Source organism: Ictidomys tridecemlineatus, chromosome 1, assembly GCF_052094955.1.
Source record: "Ictidomys tridecemlineatus isolate mIctTri1 chromosome 1, mIctTri1.hap1, whole genome shotgun sequence".
NCBI lineage: Eukaryota > Metazoa > Chordata > Mammalia > Rodentia > Sciuridae > Ictidomys > Ictidomys tridecemlineatus.
Genome location: NC_135477.1, coordinates 15,477,348 through 15,503,378, shown reverse-complemented (window position 1 = coordinate 15,503,378; position 26,031 = coordinate 15,477,348). Strand labels below are relative to the sequence as shown.

At 44.6% G+C, this 26,031-nt stretch overlaps 1 protein-coding gene across 5 annotated transcripts in view; it reads right to left on the bottom strand.

The window, feature by feature from the left end:
- Nrap (nebulin related anchoring protein) overlaps positions 1-26,031 on the bottom strand; it is a 77,653-nt gene that overhangs the window by 35,593 nt on the left and 16,029 nt on the right. For 2 of the 5 annotated variants that reach the window (XM_078046313.1, XM_040272790.2), the window contains 16 exons: positions 25,678-25,785; positions 24,904-25,008; positions 24,086-24,193; positions 23,716-23,787; positions 21,219-21,326; positions 20,135-20,251; positions 17,837-17,941; positions 15,988-16,095; positions 14,888-14,992; positions 10,147-10,245; positions 9,105-9,209; positions 7,893-8,000; positions 7,542-7,643; positions 4,644-4,841; positions 3,599-3,703; positions 773-871 (listed from right to left, as the gene is read on the bottom strand). In XM_078046313.1, coding sequence (XP_077902439.1) covers positions 773-871; positions 3,599-3,703; positions 4,644-4,841; positions 7,542-7,643; positions 7,893-8,000; positions 9,105-9,209; positions 10,147-10,245; positions 14,888-14,992; positions 15,988-16,095; positions 17,837-17,941; positions 20,135-20,251; positions 21,219-21,326; positions 23,716-23,787; positions 24,086-24,193; positions 24,904-25,008; positions 25,678-25,785 — 1,752 coding nt within the window. The remainder of the gene's footprint in view (positions 1-772; positions 872-3,598; positions 3,704-4,643; positions 4,842-7,541; positions 7,644-7,892; positions 8,001-9,104; positions 9,210-10,146; positions 10,246-14,887; positions 14,993-15,987; positions 16,096-17,836; positions 17,942-20,134; positions 20,252-21,218; positions 21,327-23,715; positions 23,788-24,085; positions 24,194-24,903; positions 25,009-25,677; positions 25,786-26,031) is intronic. The other 3 variants (XM_040272791.2, XM_005320686.5, XM_013356569.4) reach the window with 3 other exon arrangements.

Below are 26,031 nucleotides of genomic sequence, written 5' to 3'. Positions count from 1 at the left end.
GTCATTTACACTGTGCATGGCCATACAGAATAGCCCACCAGGGGGTCAGATAAGGAGGGAGGGAGAGATAAGGAACACTCTGTCCTCTGTGCCTCCATGACCTTGATGCATGGGGAGGCACTGTTACCAGGAAGGGAGCAGTGACCAAACGGACAGTAGGAGTGAACTTCTCCTCCTGTTGCTCTTTCTCTCTCCCGCCCCCCACCATGGAGTTGAGTTTCCAAACAGTGGCTTTCCACTGACGGAGTGACATTGCTGGCATCCTTTACAGCAGGGGGACCTGGACTTCTTTAGGAAGAAAAACTAGAGAGGGCCTGGTCAGGCTGTAGGGAAGAGGGCATCCACTCAGTGCTGGACACCAATCTGTAAATAGTGTACATGGCGCCTCACTGTTCTGCGGCCCGTATTTGAGGTCAAATGAGCGTGACCAGCACACATCCCACAGGCAAATGTCCTTCTCCAAGATTTATAGTCTTTGATGAGAGAAGAAAGAGAAAGAAGAAAGAAGGAAGGAATCCTGAAGGCAGAAAAGGGTCACAGTCCCGCACCTATCTCTAACACTTGGGGGAGAAGGGGGGTGAGCAAAGCAGCAGGGACCAGTGGCCAGTCCCCAGATGCAGCCTGGAAGCCTGAGGAAAGCCAGGTCCAGCCTGTTTAAGGGGAAGGTCCTTTGGTTCCTGAGTCGTGCTTGGGCAGCACCTGCTGTTGTCCCTGAAGACTCCCAGGCCCATGACACAGCAGCCTGGTGGAGAGAGGGCAGCCCGGGACTCACCCCGCTCTGCAGCTCCTGGCTCTTCTTGGCGTGCTCCATCTGCGCACTATCGGTCACACTGGTGAACTTCAGCTCATCAACCCTCTGCCGGTAGTTTTTCTAAAAGGAACAGGACTCCACAGCATTATAATTGGGCTGCCCCCCCACCACCATGCACACAGCACATGTGTGCACACACTTTCTGTGACCCAGCGTTTCCCTGGGAAGAAGGTTCTGGTTGGTCCTGCAGCCCCAGCAGGACCACATGGCCCCAAGTCAGCCTGCGCTGGTGTTTTCATGGCTGTTACTGGGTGGGAACTTTAGTTTTTCCTGTGGCAGAGACTGTAATTCGCTGTGTGCAACCAAGTATTTCCATTTTATAAATCTAGATCTGACCTAGGAGGGTTAAGTGGAGGAGACTTGGTCTTTGCAACCACAAGGACCTGGGTTCAAACCTCCCCTGTGTCTCTTATCAGCTCCATGGCACAGGGCGTGTCCCTACAGACCTGTGCCCACCGTGCTCTGACTCTACCACAGGGACAACAGAAGCTCCTTCACTCTAGGGTGGATTTGCGCTTCTGTGCTATTCCTCCCACGGGAGCCAAGTCCTTGGCAATGTGTTTAGAACTCGCCATTGCCACTGTCATTGTTGTCACTATGATTGTCCAGGAAGCACTGGCTACAGAAAGGAGGAACACCAGGGGCCAAAATTGGAACGCTGGGAGCTCCAAATTTCCTCCCTTTTATATAAAAAAAAAGGTCTAAAGAAAATATGCTAAAGAGTCTTCAGATTTTCCTTCCTTGTTTCACGGTGTAGAATAGGAAAACCCCCTCACCATGTGATGTCACATTGCTCTTCCATTGTTGACATTTCCAGTCACCCCAGACTCTGCCTTGCTCAAATTTACTTACTAACTACTTTCTAAGGAGGCAAAAATCTGTTCTGGCATATAAAAAAAAAAGTGAAGGTGGGCTGGGAATGTGGCTCAGGCGGTAGCGCGCTCGCCTGGCATGCGTGCTGCCCGGGTTCGATCCTCAGCACCACATACCAACAAAGGTGTTGTGTCTGCCGAGAACTGAAAAATAAATATTAAAAAAAAAATTCTCTCTCTCTTTAAAAAAAAAAAAAAAAAGTGAAGGGGAAAAATCCTCTTGGCCCCAAACAGCTTAAAAATCTGTAGCCAGCACAAGAAGTGAGATAGAAACTGATGTTCCTGAGGATAAAGGACCCACTGCCTGGTCCCCCTCCAGACTGCACCCCTATCCAAGACAGAACAGGCTTTCATGGTTCCACCCGGAAATGAGCAAGTCTCCAGGAAGCTAGGAAGTGGGAACCTCAAAGGATTATTTCTCTCTTTCTACCTTCCTTATTTATTCAGACTGGCTCTAAATGTCTTTGTCTGAGAGAAGGGCAGTGGAAAGGTAAGAATAAATGACAAAATATGCTTTTGGCAACCTTACCTGTTGCCTAGTGGACAACAGTTAGGGCACTAGGTCTTCCAAACTGGGTACAAACCCCAGGTTGCTACCCACCTAAAGTTTGACTCAAGTCTCCCTTTACTCATACATAAAATGGTAATAGTAATAGGATCATCATCTCTACCCATATAGGACAGTCGTAACCTATAAATAGCAGTTTGCATGAATGCACTCAAAGTGGTCCATCAAATGCACCAGTGATTAGACAATGATCATCAGTCCATAATGGTACCTATTTGATCACTATTATTATCATTTGCAAGAGACATGCCGACTCAGCCTTCCTGGCTCTGAGACAAGAATCCCTTTTGAAGATCCCAAACAAAGTTCCTGAAATAGTCACACTTCCAAATTAAATGTCCTTCCAAAGTCCTCTTCTGCCTGCTGCCATTCCGTGGCATAAAGAGATGCACAGGCTTCGGGCTCCAGGGCCCTTGGGGACATCCTGTTCAACCTTCTCATTTTAATACCAGGAAAAAGGAGTCAGGATAGTGAGGGACGTGTCTGAAGTCAGCAAGGCAGTTAAGGCCCAGGCATAAAGAGAATGCTCACCGCAATTATCAGACTCTGATTCAGAAGCAATCACATCCTCCTCACACAAGAAAAACATTACCAGTTGAGTTTCCCTTAATCCAAAATGCCTTTTCTGGATTTCAGATGTTTTCGGATTTTGGAATATTCACATAGACATAAAGAGGTATCATGGGGATGGGACCCAGATCTAAACAAAAAAATTCTTATATGTTTCACATATGCCTCATCCACATAGTCTCAATGTAATTTTATATAATTTGTGTGTGTGTGTGTGTGTGTGTGTGTGTGTGTGTGTGTGTGTGTTACTGGGGAATGTATCCAGGGGATTTTGAGACAGGGTCCCATTAAGTTGTTGAGGCGGACCTCCAACTTATAATTCTCTTGCCTTGGGCTCCTGAATTGCTGGAATTACAGGTATGCACCACTATGCCCCAGAGTATACAATATTTTAAATAATTTTGTACGTGAAACAAAGTCTCATGGTGTGGAATTTACTACTTGGGGCATCATGTTAGTTAGCTTAAAAACTTTTGGATTTGGGAGCATTTCAGATTTCAGGCTTTTAGCCTAGGGATGCTCAACCTGCACAATCTTTCTGTATGAAATGACTCTTTGGATAATTGTAGGCTTCTTAAAAATCCCTCTCCAGGAAGTTTAAGGGTATAGAAAGTTAGTTCAGGACGTGCTGCACATGTAAAGTGAAGAAGTACTCTCCCATGAATCACATCTAAAATAAAAGCCTGGAGTGAGGAGGAGGAGGAATCAGACGCTAAGGTCACTCTCGGTGACTTGGGCTGAGAACGACTGAAAGCCAGGCGCATAAGCTCAGGTTACCTCGCTGACCAGTTGTCCAGCCTTCTTGGCCTGTTCCAAATTGAGACTGCCCTCAGTCAGCCACCCGACTCCCTTCATCCACGCCAGGTCGGATTTGTACTGCAGCTGCAAGAGAAACACCACCGGCTCTCAGCACAGACACGGGTGCAGACAGGACAAATTTGGTGCAGGAGTCAGGAAGCTCTCGATGCTGCGTTTTTTTCTCCCAGAAGAACTGCCCCCTCCCTTATGCCCCCTCCTCTCTGCTTGGGAGGTAAAGCCATTGGGCCTGCCTCGTAGTAAGAATATCATGTCTTGGGGCTGGGGATGTGGCTCAAGCGGTAGCGCGCTCGCCTGGCATGCGTGCGGCCCAGGTTCGATCCTCAGCACCACATACAGACAAAGATGTTGTGTCTGCCAAGAACTAAAAAATAAATATTAAAATTCTCTCTCTCTCTCTCTCTCTCTCTCTGTCTAAAAAAAAAAAAAAAAATATCATGTCCTACTTAAATGTTCAAACACTACAACCTTAACAGAAAGGCCATTTCTCCATCCCAATTAGAATTAATATATATTCCATGCTTACAAAAAATATATCAAAATAGATGCTACTGTCATGTATAACTAAAAAGAACACATATAAATTTTAAAAGTTTGATAAATTTGAAATTACTCTTTGAATAAATTGTAGGCTTCTTAAAAATTTAAATTCTAAAGAATCTTAATAAATTCAAAAAAAATTTTTAATAAATTTTTAAAGACCATTTCTCAGATATTTTGACCAAGGACCTTCTTTGTCAACCTACTAAATTTCCAAGATTGGTTTCCCCTTTGCTTGTGCCAATACATTTTAGCCTTCCCCCTTGGCCTGAGCCCCACACCTCCATCCACCACACCTGAGTCTGTGCTGTCGTGATTCGGCCTCCCTCCTGTCCTCCCTGGGCCCAACATCTCCAGAAGCTCCTCCTAGTGCTCTAGGTTATGCAATAGTCTCATGTACAAGTTCAAACTGAGAGTGTATCTAGTTGTGAGAGGTGGGCACAGCTGGCAGTGAGGGAGGGCTCACCTCGCTCTGGAGCCCGTAGGCTTTCTTGGCCCACTGAGTCTTCATGTCTTCAGGCAGCACGGTGTATTCGTGCAGTTTCTTCCTGTAATCCAGGTCACTGGCAAGAGCTTGGGCCTTCTTAGCATGCCTGATGTTTACCATATCCATGGGCAGGTGAAAGTGGGTCTTACTCTCCTCAAAGCCTTTCTTGTATTCAACCTGGGGTGTACCAAAGCAAGGCCCATTACCTAAAGGCTGCTCTTGCAGAAGTGACGTGAAAACACAAGATTCCCAGGCTTTCGGGAGGAATGGGTGCTTTCGATGCCACCCCTCTGTAAGAAAGGTCTGATCCAGAGCTTGGCTCTGTAAGCCAGTGTTGTAGGCTGCTGTGGCTCCGCCTGTCTCCGGGATACCTCTCTCTTATGGATCTTAACTCTTTTTACCTGGCTGCTCCAGGAGGGCACTCTATTGGCAGAAGCAGAATAACAAAGCTTGGGCTTCAGATCCAGTCACGCCTAAGCTCAAGCCTGATCTCTCCTTTACCAGCTGGGAAACCTCTGGAAAGGTATGCCACCTCCTTGAGGGTTCATTTTCCTTGAAACGGTTGTAATAAGTATATGAAAGAGGAGCAGAAATGTGCTTAGTCCAGGGACTGTCACACAGCAAACACATGATATATGTAAGTGATGAGGATGACAGTGACGAGATGCAGTAATGATGCGATGATGATGTTGGTGATGAGGGTGGCCATGGTGATGACTGATGAAGGTGGTAATGATGCTGATGATGGTGATAATGGTTGCCATGATAGTGAAGATGGTGGTCCTGATGGTGATGATAGTGGTTGCTGGTGGTAATGGTTGCCATGATGATGGTAATGGGGATCCTGGTATGATGATGATGGTGGTGATGGTGAGGATGGTGGTCTTGGTGGTGATGGTGGTAATAAAGAGCTTGGTGGTAATGGTGGTGGTGATGGAGGTGATGATGGTAGTGTGGTGGTAATTATGGTGGTAGTGTTGGTGGTGATCATAGTGATGGAGGTGAGAGATGAGGATGGCATGTGGTGGGGAAGATAGGGTGCTGGAGTAGAAGGAGGTAGGCTAGCTAGCACGAGCTCTGGGGTCTAATCTCTATCCTGACTACCTATGACTTTGGGCAACATACCATCTTTATGACCCTCAGTTGCTCCAAATGCATAAAAATACCAATTCATTCTCTGTCTAAACTAAGCCAAATTCTCCATGCCTCTTTATGCTTCATGACTGCATTTCACAGGGCTTGTTCTGTAGACACATCCAGAGGCAACCCAGAGGCCAATGCACATATTCCATTCAAATCATGACCTCTTTTTGTCAGGATGGGAGGGATACACCAGGATGGAACTCTGGGGCACTCAACTACTGAGCCACAACCCCAGCCCCTATTTTGTATTTTATTAGAGACAGGGTCTCACTGAGTTGCTTAGTGCCTTGCTCAGGCTGGCTTTCAACTCACAGCCTCCTGTCACATCTCCTGAACGACTGGGATTACAGGCGTGTGCCATGTGCCCAGCTAAGCCACGGCCTCTTAAGGGCTTTGTCGGGTAATTATGTCCACCTGTACCTTCAGAGCTGCATAAGCTGGCGTTGCAGCTTTGAGCAGTGGTCACAGAGCAGGAACTCAGTGCTTGAGGGCCCTTTCGGCCTGCTCGGTGTTGGCAGGGAAGACCTTATTAGAAACTAGGTGTGTCCCTTCTAGCCACGCTCTCCTTCCCCAAAGGATTCCCTCCCCAGTTTGTTAAGTGATATTTACCACGATTAATCTCCAGCCACCAGAGTTGCTTACAAGTAGCATCATTCTTATTGGTTGGAGCCTGGGCTGTCCTGGTTGTTTGGTAAACACTTTGAACACCATGTATGTTGTGATTGCAGGATTCTTCCAGAACATCACCACAATGAGTGAGATGCTTACTGCCTAGCTCCCTGCTAGATTTGAACATGGTTTCCCATCACCAAAACACATTTGGAGGCTTAATCCCTCAATGAGGCAGTGGGGAGGTGGGGCTTGGTGGGAGGTGTTTGGTCATGGGGGTGGAGCCCCCGTGAGAAGACACTGTGTCTCAGTAGGGAGCTGGTTCTCCCCCTCATGGGACCGGACTAGTCATCACAAGAATGGGCTACTACATTGTGATATAAACCTCAGAGATTATTATATAGACTAGCATGCTGTATTCTGCTATTCATATTTTATAATAATATTTATAAAATATGTACTGATACTTATAACTATGCTTATCTGATTAATAGATATTTGAGCACTTAAAAAAAAAAAAAAGAATGTGCTATGAAGAGCAAGGCCACACTTGTGTTCTCTGTGTTGCAGGTACTCTCTTGCCTGCCCACTTTTCCCACCACGGTGATGCTACATGAGGCCTTCACCAATGCAGACTTGAATAAACCACCTCTTTCTCTATAAATTACCAGTCTCATATATTCTGTTATAGCAAAAAAAAAAAAAAAAAATAGACTAAGCCACTTTCCTAGTAGAACTAAGCTCCATGAGGAAGAAACTCATTATGAGCTCCCAGTGTCTCCTAAGTGTTTTGCCCATAGTAACTGCTTGGTAAACCTGTGTGGATTAAATAACTGTGGCCAAACGCCTCTGTACCTTGATCGGCAGAGGCTGTCACAGTGCGGGCTACACTCTTCCTCTACTTTAAAAGAAGAGCATGTTCAGTAAAATAAAGAAAGTGAGCAAACCTCTTACACAAGTCAGGAAAGAAAAGAGTTGCAGGCAGAAATCAATAATAAGAAGAAATCAAAAATACGGTTTGCTGGTGCTATCCTAAATGACTAGGTGAAGTTGCCAGGAAAAACTTTGAAAGTAACATAACTTTGGGTAAAGGGCTGGGGGCGGGGTGGTGGAAAGGGAATCTACCTCGCTGCTCATCTTGGCCACCTGCAGGGAGTGCAGAAGCTTCGAGTCGGTTGTTCCCATGGCTTTGCCTTTTGTTTTCTCATATTCTTCTTTGTATTTAATCTTGAGAGAAAAAAGCAAGTCTACTGTGAGTGCGAGAGAAACCTTGCCGTCCAAGGGGCTCGGTTTAACAAATGCAAGGAGAACTATTCTGAGAAAACACCTCCCCGTCTTCCGTGGATCCAGAAGAAGATTAAAGTACTTCGATGTTTACAATGTTAACAGTCATTATTTTTTTTTTTCCAGCAGGACCACTGACACGTTATTGGAACCATTCCTTATCCATTTCTGAGTTAATGAGAGAAAACCTACATTGCTAGCAAGCTCCCCCGAGGCTTTGGCGGCCAACAGAGACATGGCATCCAGCTTCATCTCAAATCCTTTCCCCTTTGTCTTCTCCCAGCCTTCTTTGTACTTAACCTAACAAACAAAAACACAGGTGAGCAGGAATTGCTATACCTACAGGTCCTTCCAAAAGTTGAAGACAATTTTTCTTCAAGGAAAGTAGGTTTCTTTAACAACTTACAGGCCAGAGTCCTTGGGTGCTATTATAAAAATAGTAATAATAACTATTAACACAGTTCATTGATTCCTTAGCTAGAGGGCCACATGGACAGTGCAGGACAAAGCTCTATTATTTCTTGGTCATGTGACTACGGGTAATTACATCTTTGGGCTTTCATTTTACCATTTACAAAAAAAGAATATCATCTCCTCTTTCTCAGTGTTGCTGGGAGAATGACTTAGATATGGTATATGGAAACAAATGCTGACCTGGCCAAGTGCCCTTGTCATGGAAGGTATTGATATTGCCATGGTAACAGCAGCTAGGGTTTGCTGGTGCTGACCTAAATGCATTATCTCACTAATTGCAAATCTTCTCATTAGGCCTTCGAGGCTCAGAGAAATTAAAGAACTCACCTAGGGTCACCCAGGTAAAAACTGGCTGTACCTACATCTAAACCCAGGTCTACCAAATCTCAAAGCCCATGCCAACAACTGTGTCCCTACAACAGCTCCTGAGGGTTATGCTGACTCTGTATCCTATCATGTCACATCATACCAGCTACCCCAGTATAGAACTGGTTTTCAAAAAGCATTAGTTCTGGAGTTATTTTCTCCTGTCCCACAAATCCAATCTGGAATGAGAAGTCTAATCACAGCCCACCAGTGACTCTGCAAGACTCTAGCAATTAAGATTGATCTTAAAGTCTGTGTTTTGTCCACACAGCAAGTCACCAGTCAGAAGTCACCAGGATGATGATGACCATGGTGCTGATGATGGTTGTACGTGTTCTCACAGGCCATACACGTGCTCGGGTAATGAGAATTGAGTTGCTCTGACCAATTCATCCCTAGTGAATGGATGCCGCAAGATGGCAAAGTTCAAAATTAAAATGCGATGGATGCCTTTGACGAACCTCTCTCAGGAATAGAAGGTTCCCTGCTTGTTGGTCCACGCCGGATCCTTCACGTTCACATCCACCCACGACCCCCTCCGTGTCCTCCCCATTGCCTGCTCACCTCACTGAAGAGTTCAGCGTTAGTTCTGGCCTTCACCAGCTGAGGCACATCCTGCGGCAGTGTGTAATTCAACTTGTTTTTCTCATAGTCAGCGCGGTAGTTCACCTGATGGGTTGAAAATGCAGCTGCAGGTTTTTATATGGGCAAAAGGAGAACTTGGGGGGAGACACTCTTTCCCACTTTCCCCTGAGATCCATCACTAGGAAGGAATTTCTGGAAAAGGCATTTTACACAGAAGCTTGTAATCTGGGGAATGTGTCTAATTAATAGATAGAAGGGGCCGATTGAAAACATAAACAACTCCAAGGCACACTCAGAATTGTGTATTTAAAAAAGAGATCCCTGCGGCAACTTCACCAATTCCCTTTACAAGCCCTTGAAGGTATGAAACTAATGTTTGTAACTTGCTGTGGTGCTGAACATTTTGCCGTATGTAGGGTAGATCCTCAATAAGAAATTACCAAATGCTCATTTGAAGAAAGAGCCATCTTAAAACACACACATACACACACCTCATACACACAGGCTAGCCAGGTGTGATTCCTTAAGGAAGGACACAGCATCATTAAAGATGTAGTCTTGACCAAAAACTAACTCTGAACTTTGGACACTGGTGACATTAAGAATTATTGTTAGGTCGTCTTGTTTGTTGTTTTGGTGTGATGTATTAAAATGGTATAAACATGTTTAAACTTTTTCATCTTTTAAAGATTCACATATGTAAAATATTTGTGATTAAGTTATTTTCTTCAAAATAATAGGGGGGGTGTGGGTGGGTCTATATATGAAGCAGGATGTGGCATGAGTGGGTACTTGCTGAGTCTGAGGGTCAGGTACCTGAGGATTCATTATGTTATTCTCTTTACTTTTGAATGCATTTGAAATTTTCCATAATAAAAATTTTTTTGAGGGGGATCACTTCGTGGCCATAATAAGACATGATGCTGTTAATAAAAGTCAAATCTTTGGGAGTTAGATGTTCAGAGGCCTCACAGTGATCACAAGACCCCCACCTCCAGCCGGGCTGGGGCAGGTGACTTACGTGGCTCAGTTGCTGGGCATTGATTTTGGCCTGAACAATCTGTGGAGTATTGGTCACAGAGCTGTACTTCAGCTTGTCGATGCTTTGCCTGTAGTTGACCTAGGTAAAAACAGGCACAGAGAGATGTCACTTGGTTTTTTCTTTTTCTTCTCTAATATTTGCTTGGGTCCCTTCCCCAACCCAACCAATTGGTGATTCTCAAATTATTATAAAAAGAACCAAAGATTTCAACTGGACACCAACAGACATCCTGAGCCAACAGACAGGAAAACAGCACACTCAAAAAAGAGCCCCCCCCCCCCCGTCAGTGGACACAGGAAGAGCTGCTTGTCCACATTATGAACCTGAGATATGCACACTAAAATCACAACAGGATATACTTCCACACCCATCTGAAGAGAGAAAATTAAAATTGCTGAGAATATCAAGTGTTGGCAAGGACGTGGTGCTACCGAAACCCCCATAATGCCACAGACAGATGTGCAGATTGGCACAGTAGCTTTGGAAAACGGTATGACATTTTGGCAAATACACATATCCACGTCCCAATAATGTGATTCCTGGGCTTATTCTCAAGGAAGATCTGTACACAGCCACTTTATAAAAATTCAAGGTGAATAACTGCACTTGCTATGCTTTTCTGTATGTCTTATGCCTCACAAAAAAAGGGATGTTTAAAAGAAAAATGAAAGAGGAAAAACAAGTCCACCCACATTCATACACGTCTCTGAGTGGGAAGCAAAGGAGCATCAGTGGCCCCTCACAGGGACGGCCTAGGGTGACTGCAACTGTGCACCAGCCCCTGCCTGGTGCTCACTTCCACTTGGTGACAGTCCCCAAGAAAACTGCTCTTAGCTCAGCACTGCAATGGAAGCAGTGAGTTCAGAAGGGGAGGAGGCGGGATTTCCAGCACCTGGCTTCCCATTTCAAGATATTTGGGACTAGTGAATTTTCTCTTTTGAGAATGCAAATTGCTTTTTAGAGAGTGAAGGGTTACTAGCTATTTGCACATGAAACCGTATTCATCCAACCTTGTCTTCCTCCAAACACACCTGACCAAGATGCACCTCCCAGGCAAAGGGAACTGGAGCCAGGGAGTGAAAGCCCAGGTGTGCAGCTGAAAGCAGGTGGGCGGGGGATGTGCTGAGCTGAGCGGAGCAGGAGGCCCCCAAACCTATTTAGCTGGAAGGAGATCTGGGGTGAAAGAAATGAGGGTAGGTTTGGATGGTTAAGGACTCTTTTGAGTAATTGCACACGCAAGCTAGCTGGAAATCCAGGTAAAAGAAGAAGTCAACTCATCCCTAACCCTGCCCTTCTTCCCTTACACCTTCCTGGTCCCTCCCACCTGTTCACTTGTTCATTCATTCATTCCTTCAACTGTCACAGGTGCCTGTGCAGAGTGAGCACGTAAGTATTGCTGATGGGTCCTTGCTCCCAGGGCCCTAAATGACACACACAGTCCCTCAGGACACTTGAGCCTATCTGACACTTGAGCCTGCCAGGCCCTGGGCTTGGCTTGTGGGGCTGATCACCACCAAACTTCCCCCAGGCAGATTGCACACCTCTGATGTATTCCCTGAAGCCCCCAACCCCACCCAGGATCCCATAGTAGATGACAGCTGCCTAAGAACCCCACACCCCTTACAGTGTCCCCACTGTCCACTGCCATCTCTGCTTGGACCTGCAGTCATGGCCACCAGCCTGCTCTCGGCAGCTGGCTCTGCCCTTCACAGGGGCCCCACCCCATCTCCTGTCTATCTACGCGACAGCCCTATGTCTCTGTCCTTTTGTCCACCTGTTGCTATCTCTGGGTGCTGCCTCCCTGAGATGGTAGCCCCTGTTGGGGAGTTGCAGCCTGAAGGCCACCAATCTCTGTGGGACATTCCAATTATTCCAAAGAAACCAGAAATCCATATTATCATGAAAAATCCTGCAGTTTTATATACTGGAAAACAATTCAATATTGTTAAAATTCAGAGATGCAAATGAAATAGACTTTGGGTCCGCTGGCTGCTGCTCATATGCCACTGTCTTCCCTGGTCTGAACTCCCTTCATTCTTGTCTGTAATCATGACCAACACCAGGACACTCACTGTGTCCCCGGCAGTGCTCCAAGTCTCTCACACATAACTTATTTAATTCTCCCAACCACCCTACAGCAGGCACTCTATCATCCCTACCTTATACTGTGCCAACTAAGGCACAGAGACCTCAGGTGACTTACTCAAGGCCACCCGTACTAATGACAGAGCTTGGATTTGAATCCCAGGAGTGGCTCTTAATCTAAGCACTAGAAACCTGGTTTGCCAAAGCTAGTGTGCTGGGACTGTTCACCTGGTATATGGATGAGAGGTTCCCCATAGCCAGAGCTAGTATTGCTTTAGACAGGGAAATGTGTTCCATGTAAAAACGGATGACTTACAAGTTAACCTCTAGAACAGGATCTAGGAAAAATACACTGGGCCTCAGAGTGTTTTTTTGTTGCATTTGGAGTCAAGGATAGCACCTTTTTATACTTTTTATTCCATGATTCAAGGAGAAAAGTTTGTCTGTGTCCTGAGTGCATAGGAAAAACTAGGAAATACAAAGTCATTTCAAAGTCAACTAATAATGAGATTACAGTTCTGTGACTTCCTAATGCATTAATTCAGAGTGAAAACTTATCAACTCATAATGGAGTCTATTAGAATTCAGAATTATGCATGATAAAATGTCACGAAAACTATATTTTTTAAATGGCATCTTCCTTCCCGATAATTCTGCATTAAGTATGTCACAGAGCACAATTACTTTTCTCTGCAGGACATAATTAACAGTCTCCATGATTAATCACATCTTTGCAACATCACAAATGCCCAGCCATTGCTCCAATCTACATTCTGAAGGGTTTCTTTGCTAAATATAGAGTCTCATTTTAATTCTATTAGTGTTTATAAAATCCATCTAAAGGGAATGCTCTCTAATTAAGGGCCCATGCTTTATTTAATTTCATAGTTATTTCACCATTTTTAATGCTATCAGACTGAGAGGACACAAATGCTCTTGCAAATGGATTCCCCCAAACTTCCTGAACACTAAAGTCCCCACATTAGGGACAATAAACTTAAATTCACACCAGAGCCAGGAAGGAAAGGTCAAAGAGATTAAGTCACATGAAGGGAACAGCCACCATTCAGTCCCAGACAACTGCCACCATGCAGAAAGTGGGACTTCTTTTCCCAGGCTTTTCAGACTTTTCAAGAAAAGATGAAAATATGAATTCCCCTAACTCACAACTTCAATTTTTTAAAAATATGTGTAGCCCAAAACAAAACAAAACAAAAAATACTCCTGAAGCCTGCTTGTGGCTCATGCCCTGCCAGTTTAGTACCTGTCTCTAAAAGCAACACCCCTAATTCAGTCTAAGCTAATTCTTGTATCAGACGTCCCAAGTGGGCTAGCTACATTTCAGGTGTACAGTTTGATCCAGAGTCTTCTATGGAAAAATGTAGTTTCGGGTCATGTTATAATGGGATAACAAAATTGTAGGCATTGATCTTGTTTTGTTTGTGCTATTTATTAGGCATGATTTCTAGAACTCGGCTGCACAAGCACACCCTGGAGGTTTAATGAAGTACTCTTAATTGGCAAGTGTCTCAGGTAATATTTGCAGCTAAAAGAGAAAGTAGCTTTGGTGATGGCCAACTTTAACTTTGGCTTCATTGAGGTGAGATGAGTAAGTCAACCCAATGACATTTCTGGGGAAAAAGAGGCTGACATTCCTTTGCTTCCCATCTCCGTTCATCCAATAGACTATCCTTTGCTATGCGTGTGCTCTGATGCCCAGAACACTGTGTTAGACCCAACCAAATCCTGCTGCTCCAACTGTCTGCAAGAGAGAGAGCAGGGTGAAGCCTTATGTACCAATGGGGAAACCCGAGTCAAATACTGGAGTCATGCTGATTCCAAAGGAACTGAAGGAAAGTAACGCGGGGCATTCAGTAAATATATGCAGAATTGTGTATTAAATTGTTGGTCAGAGTCTACCTTCACTGACCAAGAACGATGGAACCCACTCACTGACAGACCACCTTAAGAACGTTTTAAGATGGCAAATGACTTTTATCTTTTTCTTTGTACTTTTCTGTATTTTTCAGAATTTTTCATAATAAACATGTAGTAAAATTCTTATGATCGGAAAACAATAAACTGAATTGTACTAGTTTGTTTGGGGCAAGCCAAACTTTTAAAATATGCAATGCTGTAACAATTAGGGATAAATGGATAGATATGGCTATCTACATGTACATACACACACCCAGATATATATACATACTTTCCAATCTGCCCCTGAGAAAAAGTTCAGTCAACGTTATCACTTCCTTTCAACTTATACCCATCTACTCATTTTATTGGACTTCCTTCAGTCCTTAACATACTATACTCCAAAGCTTAAAACAAAAATCATCATTGCTAAGAAATAATGATCCTAAACGCCCCCCGCAGTTCATTTCTAAGAGAAGAAAATGAACTTCAGGGTATTTTCAAGACAAAAACAGAGTTGGCCCCACTTTTTACATTGAAAACCTGAGTTTTCAGCCATGCATGGGTGGACCTCCCGGGGGCAGGAGCCCCCTTTCTCAAGTCCCTTCAATCTCTGCCAGCGGTCTCTCTTGTATCTGTCCCTCTTCCTGCCTAAGAATCATCGCAAAGGGAGGAAGTGGCTAGTAATCAATAAAAGTGCCGTCAGAAGAGGACTTACATCTTTCAAGGGAACCAGTTTCATTGTTGTTTGATAGGCAGGAGTAAGGGTGGCTGGATAGTTGTAGTCCACAATATCGTGTTTGTAATCAGCCTTGTAGGCAACCTGGAACCCAAAGAACAAGAAAAAGAAATCAGTCCCTGTTTTCTTTTGACCTCATTTGAAAGTCATAAGAAAGACTTTTAAAATAGCCAGAAACAAAATTAATTCAGTTGCATCACCTCCAAGGAAAATTAAGTTATGTTCACACGTTTGCCTTTAATTAATTTGAATTCTTCTTCATTAATCAAACATTAGTTAACTTCCATCTGTAGTGTATTTATCTTTCCTTTTAACGATGAGACTCCTTGACATTTTTGTTAACAAAGAGCACCGTGCTCACGGGTAAACCATGAAGGTACTTCTTAGCTCACCCCCGGAAAAGGAATAAAAAGTTGAGTCTTCAGAGTATTTATTTATTTTTTTCTTTAAGGTCAAATTGGACATTCTCAAGCAGAGAAAACTGACATCTGCATCATGAAAGCAGTTTCCTTTCAGTGTCCTTGACCTCCAAGATTTATAACCTCGAATTTGAAACTCTGTGAATTGGATTGATAAAGCCAAAGAGAGATTAATAATTACATGCTACAGGGAAAACAAGAACCTGTTCTATTCTGTGATCCCATTACCTTGCCCAGTGCCTAGCCACGGTAGGTCTTCAATGAACATGAAGACTGGATAAGCAAATAGACAAACAAGCACCTAACAAACTCCAAATAAATCACAAAAGCCTTGGAATCCTGAGGGGGTTTCAAATATGAGTCATGCTCATCCACTCTCTTTATCACTCAGAAACCGAAAGTTCTTTTCACACTGGATCAATTATAATAGATCTAAGTACTCTTCAAACCAGAGAAAGCTAAAAAATAGATACTTTGAGTCTTTAAAAAATTTAAGGGATTATGCATATTTTTGGTTGTGTTGGTTAACATTTAGAAATTCTTATGGGTCTGTCTTTACCCAGGAGAACGTAAGTATTTTAGAGAGGTTAAAAAACAATTAGCTGAGTTTGTGATGCCCCACCCCTCTCCACCCCCAGAGGCCCTTGCACAAGCACTCACATTGCTGGCCAGACTGCCAACTTTCAGAGCATGAAGTGTGCGTCTGTCCATGCCAACTCCTTCATAGTGGCCTCTCATGTGGTTCTGGTAGTTTTCTTTATATTTATTCTATGTAGAAACACAGAACTTTTAGCAAAAGCTTCCCTACTTGTTGAAGACGAACTACTTGTCTTAATGCACAGAATCCAAACTATAAATGATTAAATAGAACCTGTTTAAGAAGTCAGTGCACCAGTGAGTAAAAAAATAAAGCAAACTTCTTTTCTAACCACTTAAATTTCAAGCGAGCACAAGAAGTTGGATCAAGACAGCAGATAAGCACTTGGGAGCATGGGTCTGACAGGCATTGGTAGCACAAAGCAGATTTGACTTACTTGTTTATTTTTATATTTTTTGTTTTAAATTTACCTTTTCCAATGTGAAAACTTACCATGAGAATGTGGAGCTCATTACTGGATAAGCTCTGATTGTATGGATGCTGTGGACACAGTCCCAGGCTGGGGACTGGTACAAGCCACTGCATGAAATAACTTCTACTTCCACATATAGTCAGCCCTCTGCCTCCATGGAATTTATAACCATGTTTCAATCAATCATAGAATGAAAATATTTATTTAGAAAATTGCATCTGTGTTATACACATACAGACTTTATTGTCACAGTTTCTTAAACAATATGGTATAACAACTATTGGCATGGCACTTATATTAGGTAGTGTAAGCAATCTAAAAGTGATGTAGAGTATATATGAGGATGTACACAGGTTATATGCAATTACTAAGCCATTTCATATAAGGGACCTCAGCATCTGAGGATTTTGGTACCCAACAAGGGGGTTCTTGAACCAATGTCCCATGGATGCAGAGGAATGACTGTATATGAAGAAGACCAGACCTCTGCCAAATTCTGTGATATAAAAGATGGTCACTGCAACCATGTGAAAGAATGATGCTATGTCTCAAATAACATCAAGTAAAGAGAAGATCAAAATGGAATGATGCAAAGTCATAAATAGGAAAATCTGAGTAGCTTCATGACGTTTCATTAAAATCACCCACCCTGAGAGGACATTGAGTTTCCAGGCCCACGGTGCATTTAAGTAGAATACTATTGCTATTTATTAGACACAATTCTATTTATCTCAGTTAACCTTTGCCAGCCACTCTATGAAGAAGAAGGATTTATTATCATCCCCATTTGAATGACTGGCAAAGTAGCTCAGAGAGCTTAACTGACTTGCCCACTTGGGTAACTATATGGCACCAAGTATGTTAGTTCCAAAACTGGTCCTCTTAACTAGAACCTTCACACAAAATACATTTCTTCCTGAGCCTTACCAGGTCACTTGGGATTGCGAATTCTACTATTAATATAGCTAAGCAGAAGTAAAATCACACACTCTAGAACAGGTTCTTGATATCCTCAAGCCTACATCGCCAGGCTTTCTCTGAGAATGTCCAGACTCACAAATGCCACTCCAGCATGTATCTGCTCATCTTTGAGGCAGGGAGAGAATGTCTGGCTCCCAGATGACCTTGAGAGTTAAGTGAGATCATGCATTCACTCAGAAGCACAAAGTCCCATGCTCAGCCAGGCTCCCTCACCAGCATTTGTCATTAGGAGCAGACACTGGGCTGTGTGCAAGGGATTCAGAAAGACAGAGAGGAGAGGTCCTGCCCTGAGGATTCAAAGTCGAGTGTGGGGAGGGAGAGGAGGGATGTGACAGAATTTGACATCGCCCAATCCCAGCAGGCAACCTTAACCAAAACTCATAGGTACTCATGCCTGGGAGCCCCTGCTTCTCCAAGACACAGGGACACATGCAAATGCTTAGGCATCAGCAACTCACATCACTGGTGAATTTTGAGATCTTGCTCACGTTCCTGAACTGAGGCGTTTCACAGTAGTTGATACTGTGACCTTTACTACTTTCCAGATCCTTCTTATATTCCACCTTGGGAACCAAAACACCAGATGCACAATAGAACCAAACCCCACGTCCCTCTTGAAAACATTTCCAGAACTTCACTGAGGTGGTTTTAGAAAACTTTCAACCCCATATTTTAAAATACCAGGCATAGGATGCTGTAAGTATGTGTTTTCCTTAGTAAAAAAAAAAATATATATATAATAAAGTAATAATCAATTTCACTCTGCAAAGTAAAAATATATGGTCCTTTTCAAGAACAAATACTATAAAAACATACAGCTGAATAAAATGGCAAAACTGGGGTTGGGGGTGACGCTCAGTGGTAAAGCACTTTCTGAGCACACACAAACCCCTGGGTTTGACACCCCCCAGCACCACAAAACAATTTTTTAAAAAAACAATGGAAAACTAATTTTAGAAATCAGGTGGTGAGTCTTTGAGGGAAAAGTATAGGAGAGATTATGAGGATTACTATTACACAGCCACCTGTAGAAATTCTTCCTACTACACACTTGGGGTATATTCACCTCTCTATATATACATCACTAAAATTTCACCCAAAAAGGCACTTTATTAAAGAATATAACAAGGGGGATCACCCTGATGAAGAGTGTCTTCAATTTAAAGCAGCCTGGCTATCTGAGCTCCCCCGGGTGCCTGGAAGAAGCCATGAGGCTGTAGTTATTAGATTAAACTCTTGAGTCACCCTGAGTAATTGCAGAACGCGGCTGAGGACGATCACTATTTATAGAGGCAGAGCTGGCTGGTCTTACTGGAGAAACATAAGGCAAAAAAGAAATCAAAGGTTCGCTTGTGGCCTCCTACCAAAGGAAGGACAACTTCATTTGTTATCGTATTATAAAACTAGAGTGGGGATATGTCCCTTAAAACATGCAAAATGCACTATAATGTTCACACTATGATTTTAAGTTAAAAAAATATAAAACTGTATATATAGTTGAATCCTAACTGCAGATGTATGTCTTTATATTCATATATTCGGTTATTTATATATTGGCATAGGAAAAGGCCAACATGTTAACTGTGCTATTCCAGGGTGGCAGAGATGTACCACCAGGGGTCTCACTCCACCTTAGTCCCTGAGAGTCTCTATGAATCAGAACCAGGCACTTATCTTTTACAGGCCCATGACAGAGTGAAGGCCTAATCTAGAGCTAACAAAATGAGCAGACAGTACATATTTTAGGCTTTGCCACCCATGTAGCCTCTACACCAATTGCCTAGGTAGCCCGAGAGCAGCCACAGACAATATGTAAGTGAATACTATGTGGCTGTGTTCCAACAAAACTTCACTTCTAAAAACAGTCCGCGGGCTGGATTGGACGCTGAGGCTGTAGTACGTCAATGGTCTTGCACATCAGAATCGGCTGGAACATTTGTGTAGATGCAGAGGCCAAGGCCTCCACACCCATCTACTACTTCCAAGCATGATGAGACTCAGGAGTGACACTTTCCCAAGTTGTCCCAAGTTGCAGAACCATGGGTTAACAAACAGTTTGGGGGAAAGGAACAGCCATTAGAGGTTAGAGAAGAATCTCTGTCTCTGAGGTACAGATGACTCGTTAAGTGAATCTTTTAGCAGCCATCACTCTCCGTGTTGCCGGAGGTTGCCAATTTGGGTCCAGAGAAGTGATGGGGGTAAGAGGAGCTGCTGGGCAGAGAGGAGGGTTCAGAGAGGACACGGTGGGGTTTTTCCTTGCCAAGTAATCCTAACAATCCCCCAAAGCTTAAGCACAGGGTAGACCCACACCACGCCCCTCGGGCAGCTAGCTCCGCCTGGAAGGTAGGAAGTCACAGCCTCTCCAACTCTGGCTACAATGATGGGAGAAGGAGGGAAGTCTGACTTTTCAAACCCTCTTTCTGACCTTGGCTTTCCACTCTATAATGACATCATACTGTTTTCAAAGTCCTGCACTCTTTCTGCCAACCAGAAATCTGCTGCCTGGCACTTTTGACTATCTACAGCCTGGTGAGGACTTGGGAAGACATGTTTGAGTCACCAAAGAAAAATTTAATTTGCTTGACTCCTGGTGTTCTTGTTAATTGTGTTTTACTACGTACTCTTCAGACACTGGAAACCCACGGATTGTATGTGTGGTGTCACTCTCTTAATGGCCCTTTTTATTACAGGGTCACCCCTTTACTGCCTAGGAGGCAAAGGGGTGACAGCGCGGGAGTGTAACCCCCCATACCCACCTCGCTCACGAGCTTGTTCACACTCTGGGCCCGTTTGAGAACCAGGTTGTCTTGGGCTGGAAGAGAATGATAATGCGCGGCGCCCCTCATCTTGTGCAGGTCCTGCCTGTATTTTATCTGAAAGAAAACACACGAAGAAGATCTATAGTTGCCATTTCCATGCTCTGGGAGAAACACATCTCCAAAATAACTCCAGAATGAATGTCAACATTTACTGAATAGAATTTTCTAAAGGCAAAGAATTCACGTGGACTTCTTCCATTACATCTACAAACTATTTGGTCCTTCTTGAACTAAAATGATACTGGAACTTTTCACACTTCTTACGCATTACACTCTAATTCTGCTTGAGAAAAAAAAAATGTAGTCCTAAAACGATCATGTCATTCCAGCCCAATTCTGAACCCAGGTTCCAGTATCCTAACTCTAGCCTGGTAATGAGGCCATGTCTTGTACTTCCTTTCTTAGACAAAAGTGGCGCCGTTCTGGCAAGTGGGTAATCGACCCTTAGCAGACAGAGTCAAGGTGAAGGGAAAAGGATCCTTTGAATATGAGGTCCCTGATTAGAGGTCAAGTTCAAGTCAGCCTGTTAAGGTCTGCAGTGAAGTTTCACTTTACCAAGTTTAATTATAGCCTATCTTTCAAGGACTGCTTGTTGGCTAACTTTCTGCAAATAAAAATGACTTTATCGTTGGGTTCCACCCAGTCTGATAATCATATAACCTATTTTAATCAGCTCTTCCGTTAAAATGCTCAACTTCTAAATGGGTTCTGGTTGAGACTCTTAATCTCTGCTTATCTGGCCGGACCAGCATTTGTACTTGCTTCAAAAGATCTAAAGTGAGTTGTGCTGTTTGTCCACATCAATCTGCTTGCAAAGTTGATAAATGTAAACAGAGACTTAACAGGAAAAAAGAAGACATCAGAAAATGTGGATGGGAGTCGAGGGCTAGGCGAACATTCCCCCGTGGCTCAGCTCTAAGAAATGTGCCTGTGTGTAGGTTTCAGTCAGCACAGCTTTCAAAGTCTCATGGCTCCTCTATCTCTGCGGTGCCGCCAGCTGACCCTGCTTGATGGTACTTACATCACTAGCAAGTTCGTTGGCCTTCTTGGCGTTCTGATAAGCTGGGGTGATCATGGCGGGGAAGCTGCCCTTTCCCCTGGGCTCCTCATACTCCTCCAAGTCACCCTGCTGAGATAATCAAAACTTTGGGTGGTGATCAGAAATGATTGGTCCCAGAGCCTGTTCCCACAGAGGTCCATCCTCTCCGGCATTCCAGTGACCACCACAGGTGCCGTACCATGTGGTGATCAGGACGCCAGGCCCTGGGGTCAGGCCTGCTCTCGGTGCACAGTACACAGCAGTAAATCAATGGTATCTATTCATCATGATCATTATCTGTAGTTCCACCAGATGAATCAAGATACTCCCCGTCTCCCAGTGCCGTGGTGCCAGGGACTGTGCATGTCTTCACTGACAGCAGGGAAGTCCTTTGTTTCCCCTGGTCTCGAGCACCATCTTACTCAGGTACCATGGCAGATCTGTGCACAGAGAGGCTTTGACACCCCCTATCCTGTCCCCCCCCGGTGATGTGTGTCATGAAACCAGAAATGGGGTCTTTTGCCAGTTTTGCAATTTGTGAGGGAAAGCTTCACATCAGTTATCTGAAACGGGAGTCACTGAGCACTGAAGACAGAGGGCGGTAACCTTCGTCTTGACTTTTCCCTTCCTCTTCCCCACGCCACCCGTCCGCTCCCACAGAGACCTTCTCTTACATGAAGCTCCCATCAAGTGGCTGGGGCCACCCTTCCCTGGCAGCCAGAGGCACGGCAAGACCAGCTCAGATGAACGTTCTCTCGCGTGTCCCCGATCCTCCCTCACCCCAGACCCACCCCGGGCAGAACCAGCTGCGCCCTCCTCTGCATTCTTGCTGCTCAATGCCCATCACTGTGTCCCCCAGCTCATGACTCCATCTTCCGGGGCCTCATGGGGCAGGACCCACCCTCCTCCAGCACCAGGGCTGGACTGTGGCCCACACATTTTCTTAAGTAAAAGAACTGGGTCAAATTAAAATGTCCAGGTTTCCTTCTGTCCAGTCATGAAAACTGTTTAGCCTGAGTGCTCCTTTTTGCTTGACTGCCAGAATATTCTGGGCCAAATATAATAAGCAAAACCAAAAAAACTCTCAAATCCTTTAGAAATCTGCTTTATGGGGTTTTTCCCCATCCTGCTCTACAGTTTTGTGCTGGTGGTTTTGTGTGTGTGGTGTGTGTGTGAGTGTGTGTGTGTGTGTGAGTGTGTGTGTGTGAGAGAGAGAGAGAGAGAGAGAGAGAGAGAGAGAGAGAGAGAGACAGACAGACAGATAGACAGACAGACAGAGAGAACCTTTTTGTAAAATACCTAATCCCGTTGGGGAGTTGATTGGTTACAAATGATAAATCAAATACACAGTATAGTCATTTTAATGAGTCTAATTAGATGTTAAAAAGAAGCATGAATTGCTTGGCATTTCAGGCATTACAGATATTTATAGCTATCTGTCTGCCTCTCTCACTCCATCCTACCCATGCCCTGGCGAGTCACGCTAAATCACACAGTGAAATGCCACACCAGACTGAGTCCCCTCAGCAGCTGCTAACAGTGCAATCCAACGACACCCACTTTGATTCTTGTATTTGTTATTATCAAGACTGGAAACTTCCAAGTGTCCTAAAAATCAAGAACCAACTACGATCCCAGAAATTACATTTCATCCATGTGCATGGGCGTGCCTCGATGCTCACACTAAACATGTGTTAGAGCTAGTGGTGGAAGGACTGTCAAAATACAGAATAAAATCTTTTGACGGCCACAGAAGCCAGATATCTCTTAATAACACTCATCTTTAAAAGTTGTCTCAAGCCTTCTAGACAACATATTTAACATATGAAACCAGTAGAATCCACTTTTGTTGAATATAAAGCACGAAGAGAGTATGCAATCAGCCTGTAGAATTTAATAAAATGGTCTTTTGGATTGAAAACCAAGCCTTCTTTTCCTCAGGCCGACATTTGCAAAGGGGTCACTGCCCATGTCCACACACACATCCTAAGACACATGAGTGTGTGGCCACAATGGGTGACTTGTTTTTCTAAAGAAGAGAAATAAATTCTTTTGTCATTTAATTTTATAGGTCACGCATGGGGTAGAGTCAACTAATTCGCTGCCAAATAAATCAAACTCTGCAGCTAAGGAAGATATTCACCTACTCAAATTCGCTGAGTGTCAGGGTGAGCTAAACATAACCAGTCTTGATCTTTGGGTCTGTTCTTCAATAAATGGATGAGAATGGCTCATGCTCAGCTGAGCCGCCATATTTGTAGAGCTTCTTAAAGAAAACAGTGCTTCCAATCGAAACCTGTGTAATTATTCGTCTGCTACTTCCTGGCTTGGAAAATCCCCCATCCACACACACAGGGCAAAGATGATCCACAGCCCGTCCCCCGGTTAAAGGGACATAGGCTATGTCACAGCTAGTAGGGGCCAAACTGACAACTGGCCAGGGGCAGGCCAGTCTCCCAGGAAGCCATTTAGCTCATACCTGGCCCTCGGCTCCAGAGGCTGGACCCGCCATTCCTCTCATTTCTCTTTGGTATTGTTGATGGTATCTCACCTGTTTGAAGGGAAAGAACAAACTCATTGAGTTGAGCCTCCCATGCACAGGAGCCAGAGGGAGGGGGAAAAAAAATGAGTGTTTTATGGAATGTTCTTTTTCTGCTTGAGTCTAGGGAATATGTCTTAGACATAGAAGCACCAGGTCATCGGCACGGCCAAAATGACTGAAAACTACGAGGGAAAGCTACTTCTTGGCTCGGGGATGCATGCGAGAGTAGACGGGAAGTTGGACTCCCCAGGCCCAGGCTAGCTGTCTGCTTCCTCCTTAACATGACAGCACTGCCACGGCCACTCACGTCACTCGCCAGCTCGTTGGCCCTTTTGGCTATCTGATAAGCAGGCGTGATCATAGCAGGAAAACTGCCCTTCCCTCTCTGCTGCTCATAGTCCTCCGTGTATCTCACCTGGGAAAACAAGAAAAAGAAAAGACTGACTCACACGCCACAATCCCACTGTCTACCTGATGCTCCCAGGGAGGTGCCTGGCTGAGGGCCCCTGTGAAGGACACTTTGCTCATCCCCTGTCACGCCCCTGTGGCACATCACTAGCTTATGGCTTGATGGCATTGCATCTCGTTTACCGATCATTCCCAGCACTCAGCAAAGCACCTGGGGCATGGAGATGCTCAGCGTGGAGCTCGGTGCCTAATTGTGTGGCACCTGCCGTGGGCCAGGTGCTGGGGCTGGGCTGAGTGAGGTCTCCAACCCTTGACCCAGAAAGCCCCTCCATCCAAGATCCACGACAAGGCAAGTGGAAATGGCTTATAAGGGGAAGCTGGATTTGTGCTTCCACCTCCCATTCAGAACACCACGTGCTTGGGTCTCAGTAGGCTGTGGGGCACTTAAGCTATGCCAAGGCAAGTGGTAGAAATTCTTTAGAAATTATGCTTTCTACTTTGCAGTGGCAAGAGGGATTTCTTTCCAGTTCATCGGCTCTATCTTCTTTGGCACTAACCTCATCTAACATTTTCTGTTTGGAGTTTTGGGGAGGTCTCTGCTGACTGACTCATGGACTTGACCATCCTTGACCTTAGGAAGCTCTTGCTGGCACTGCTGCCCCCTCCCAGGGCTGGGATGCCTCCTGCATCCTCCCTCCCTCCTCCATGTCGTCTTACATCACTCTGTAGCTGTCCCCCTGCCTTGGCCCGCAGCAGCTCAGGAGTATCCGCCACCGTGGAGAACTTAGAGATGCGCTCCTCATGCCCTTTCTTGTATTCCACCTAGGAGGAGCCGGCACAGAGTCAAGTTTACGCCCCTCCCAGCCTCTGTGAGGACTTCACCTTAGAGCTCTCCTGAATCTACACCATCAGGCCATGCTCCACACAGACCTGGGACAAGTCTATCATGGTCACAAAGGCACCTATGCACCATGCTAAATTCCAGAGAGCTCCAGGCACTGCTAAGTGTAAACCAAAGAGTAACTCATCTACTGGGATGATTCTTTTCCTTGCTTTTCAAATGAGCAGCCAGAAGAATAGAGAGGTTAAGTAATTAGCCTGTGGCCACACAGGAAATATGTGACAGAGCTAGGCTTCAAATCCCAGCATCCTAGTTCCAAAATCTGAGCTCTTGACCAAAAACTACACCAGTCTTCAGGAGGACCTGCCATCTGGTTGATAAAAACGAGTGTCCTTAATACTAAAGCCACTTTAAGAAATCATTAGGTCCATTCTGGATGAGCTACATACATGGTCTTTTCTCCATTTTGGAGATGTGGCCCAATAGAGGCACAGAGGATAAGTGAAAATGGTGTTTTATTTCTCCCTAACACAACACTAATAGTTCCTACTGCACCAAAACACCATCTGATATTATTTTTTCTTAATAACAGAGCTTCTTTAGTGACAAAATTGAGGACAATCAAAGGTGAATCAACTCAGGACACTCACCTGGCTGGCCAGCTGGTTGGCTTTCTTGGCCCTCTGATAAGCAGGTGTGATCATGGCCGGAAAGCTCCCCTTGCCTCTCTGCTGCTCATCGTCTTCTGGATACGCCTGCTGGCCAGAAGCCACGGCAGCGTGAGAATCAGTAAGATACCGGAGGAGAACGAATCAGACCAACAGAGCTGGCTTCGAAAGAACACTAGGAGAACACTTCCGTCACTTGGAATAAGTTTGAAAATGGTGCTTGAGTAACACCATCAACACCAAGGAGCGCACATTCCCTAGGTCAAAAGGTATCGCCTGCAGGGTTTACACCAGATTGTGGGGAGCCTGGTCCAACCCCACCGGTGTCCTTGGACT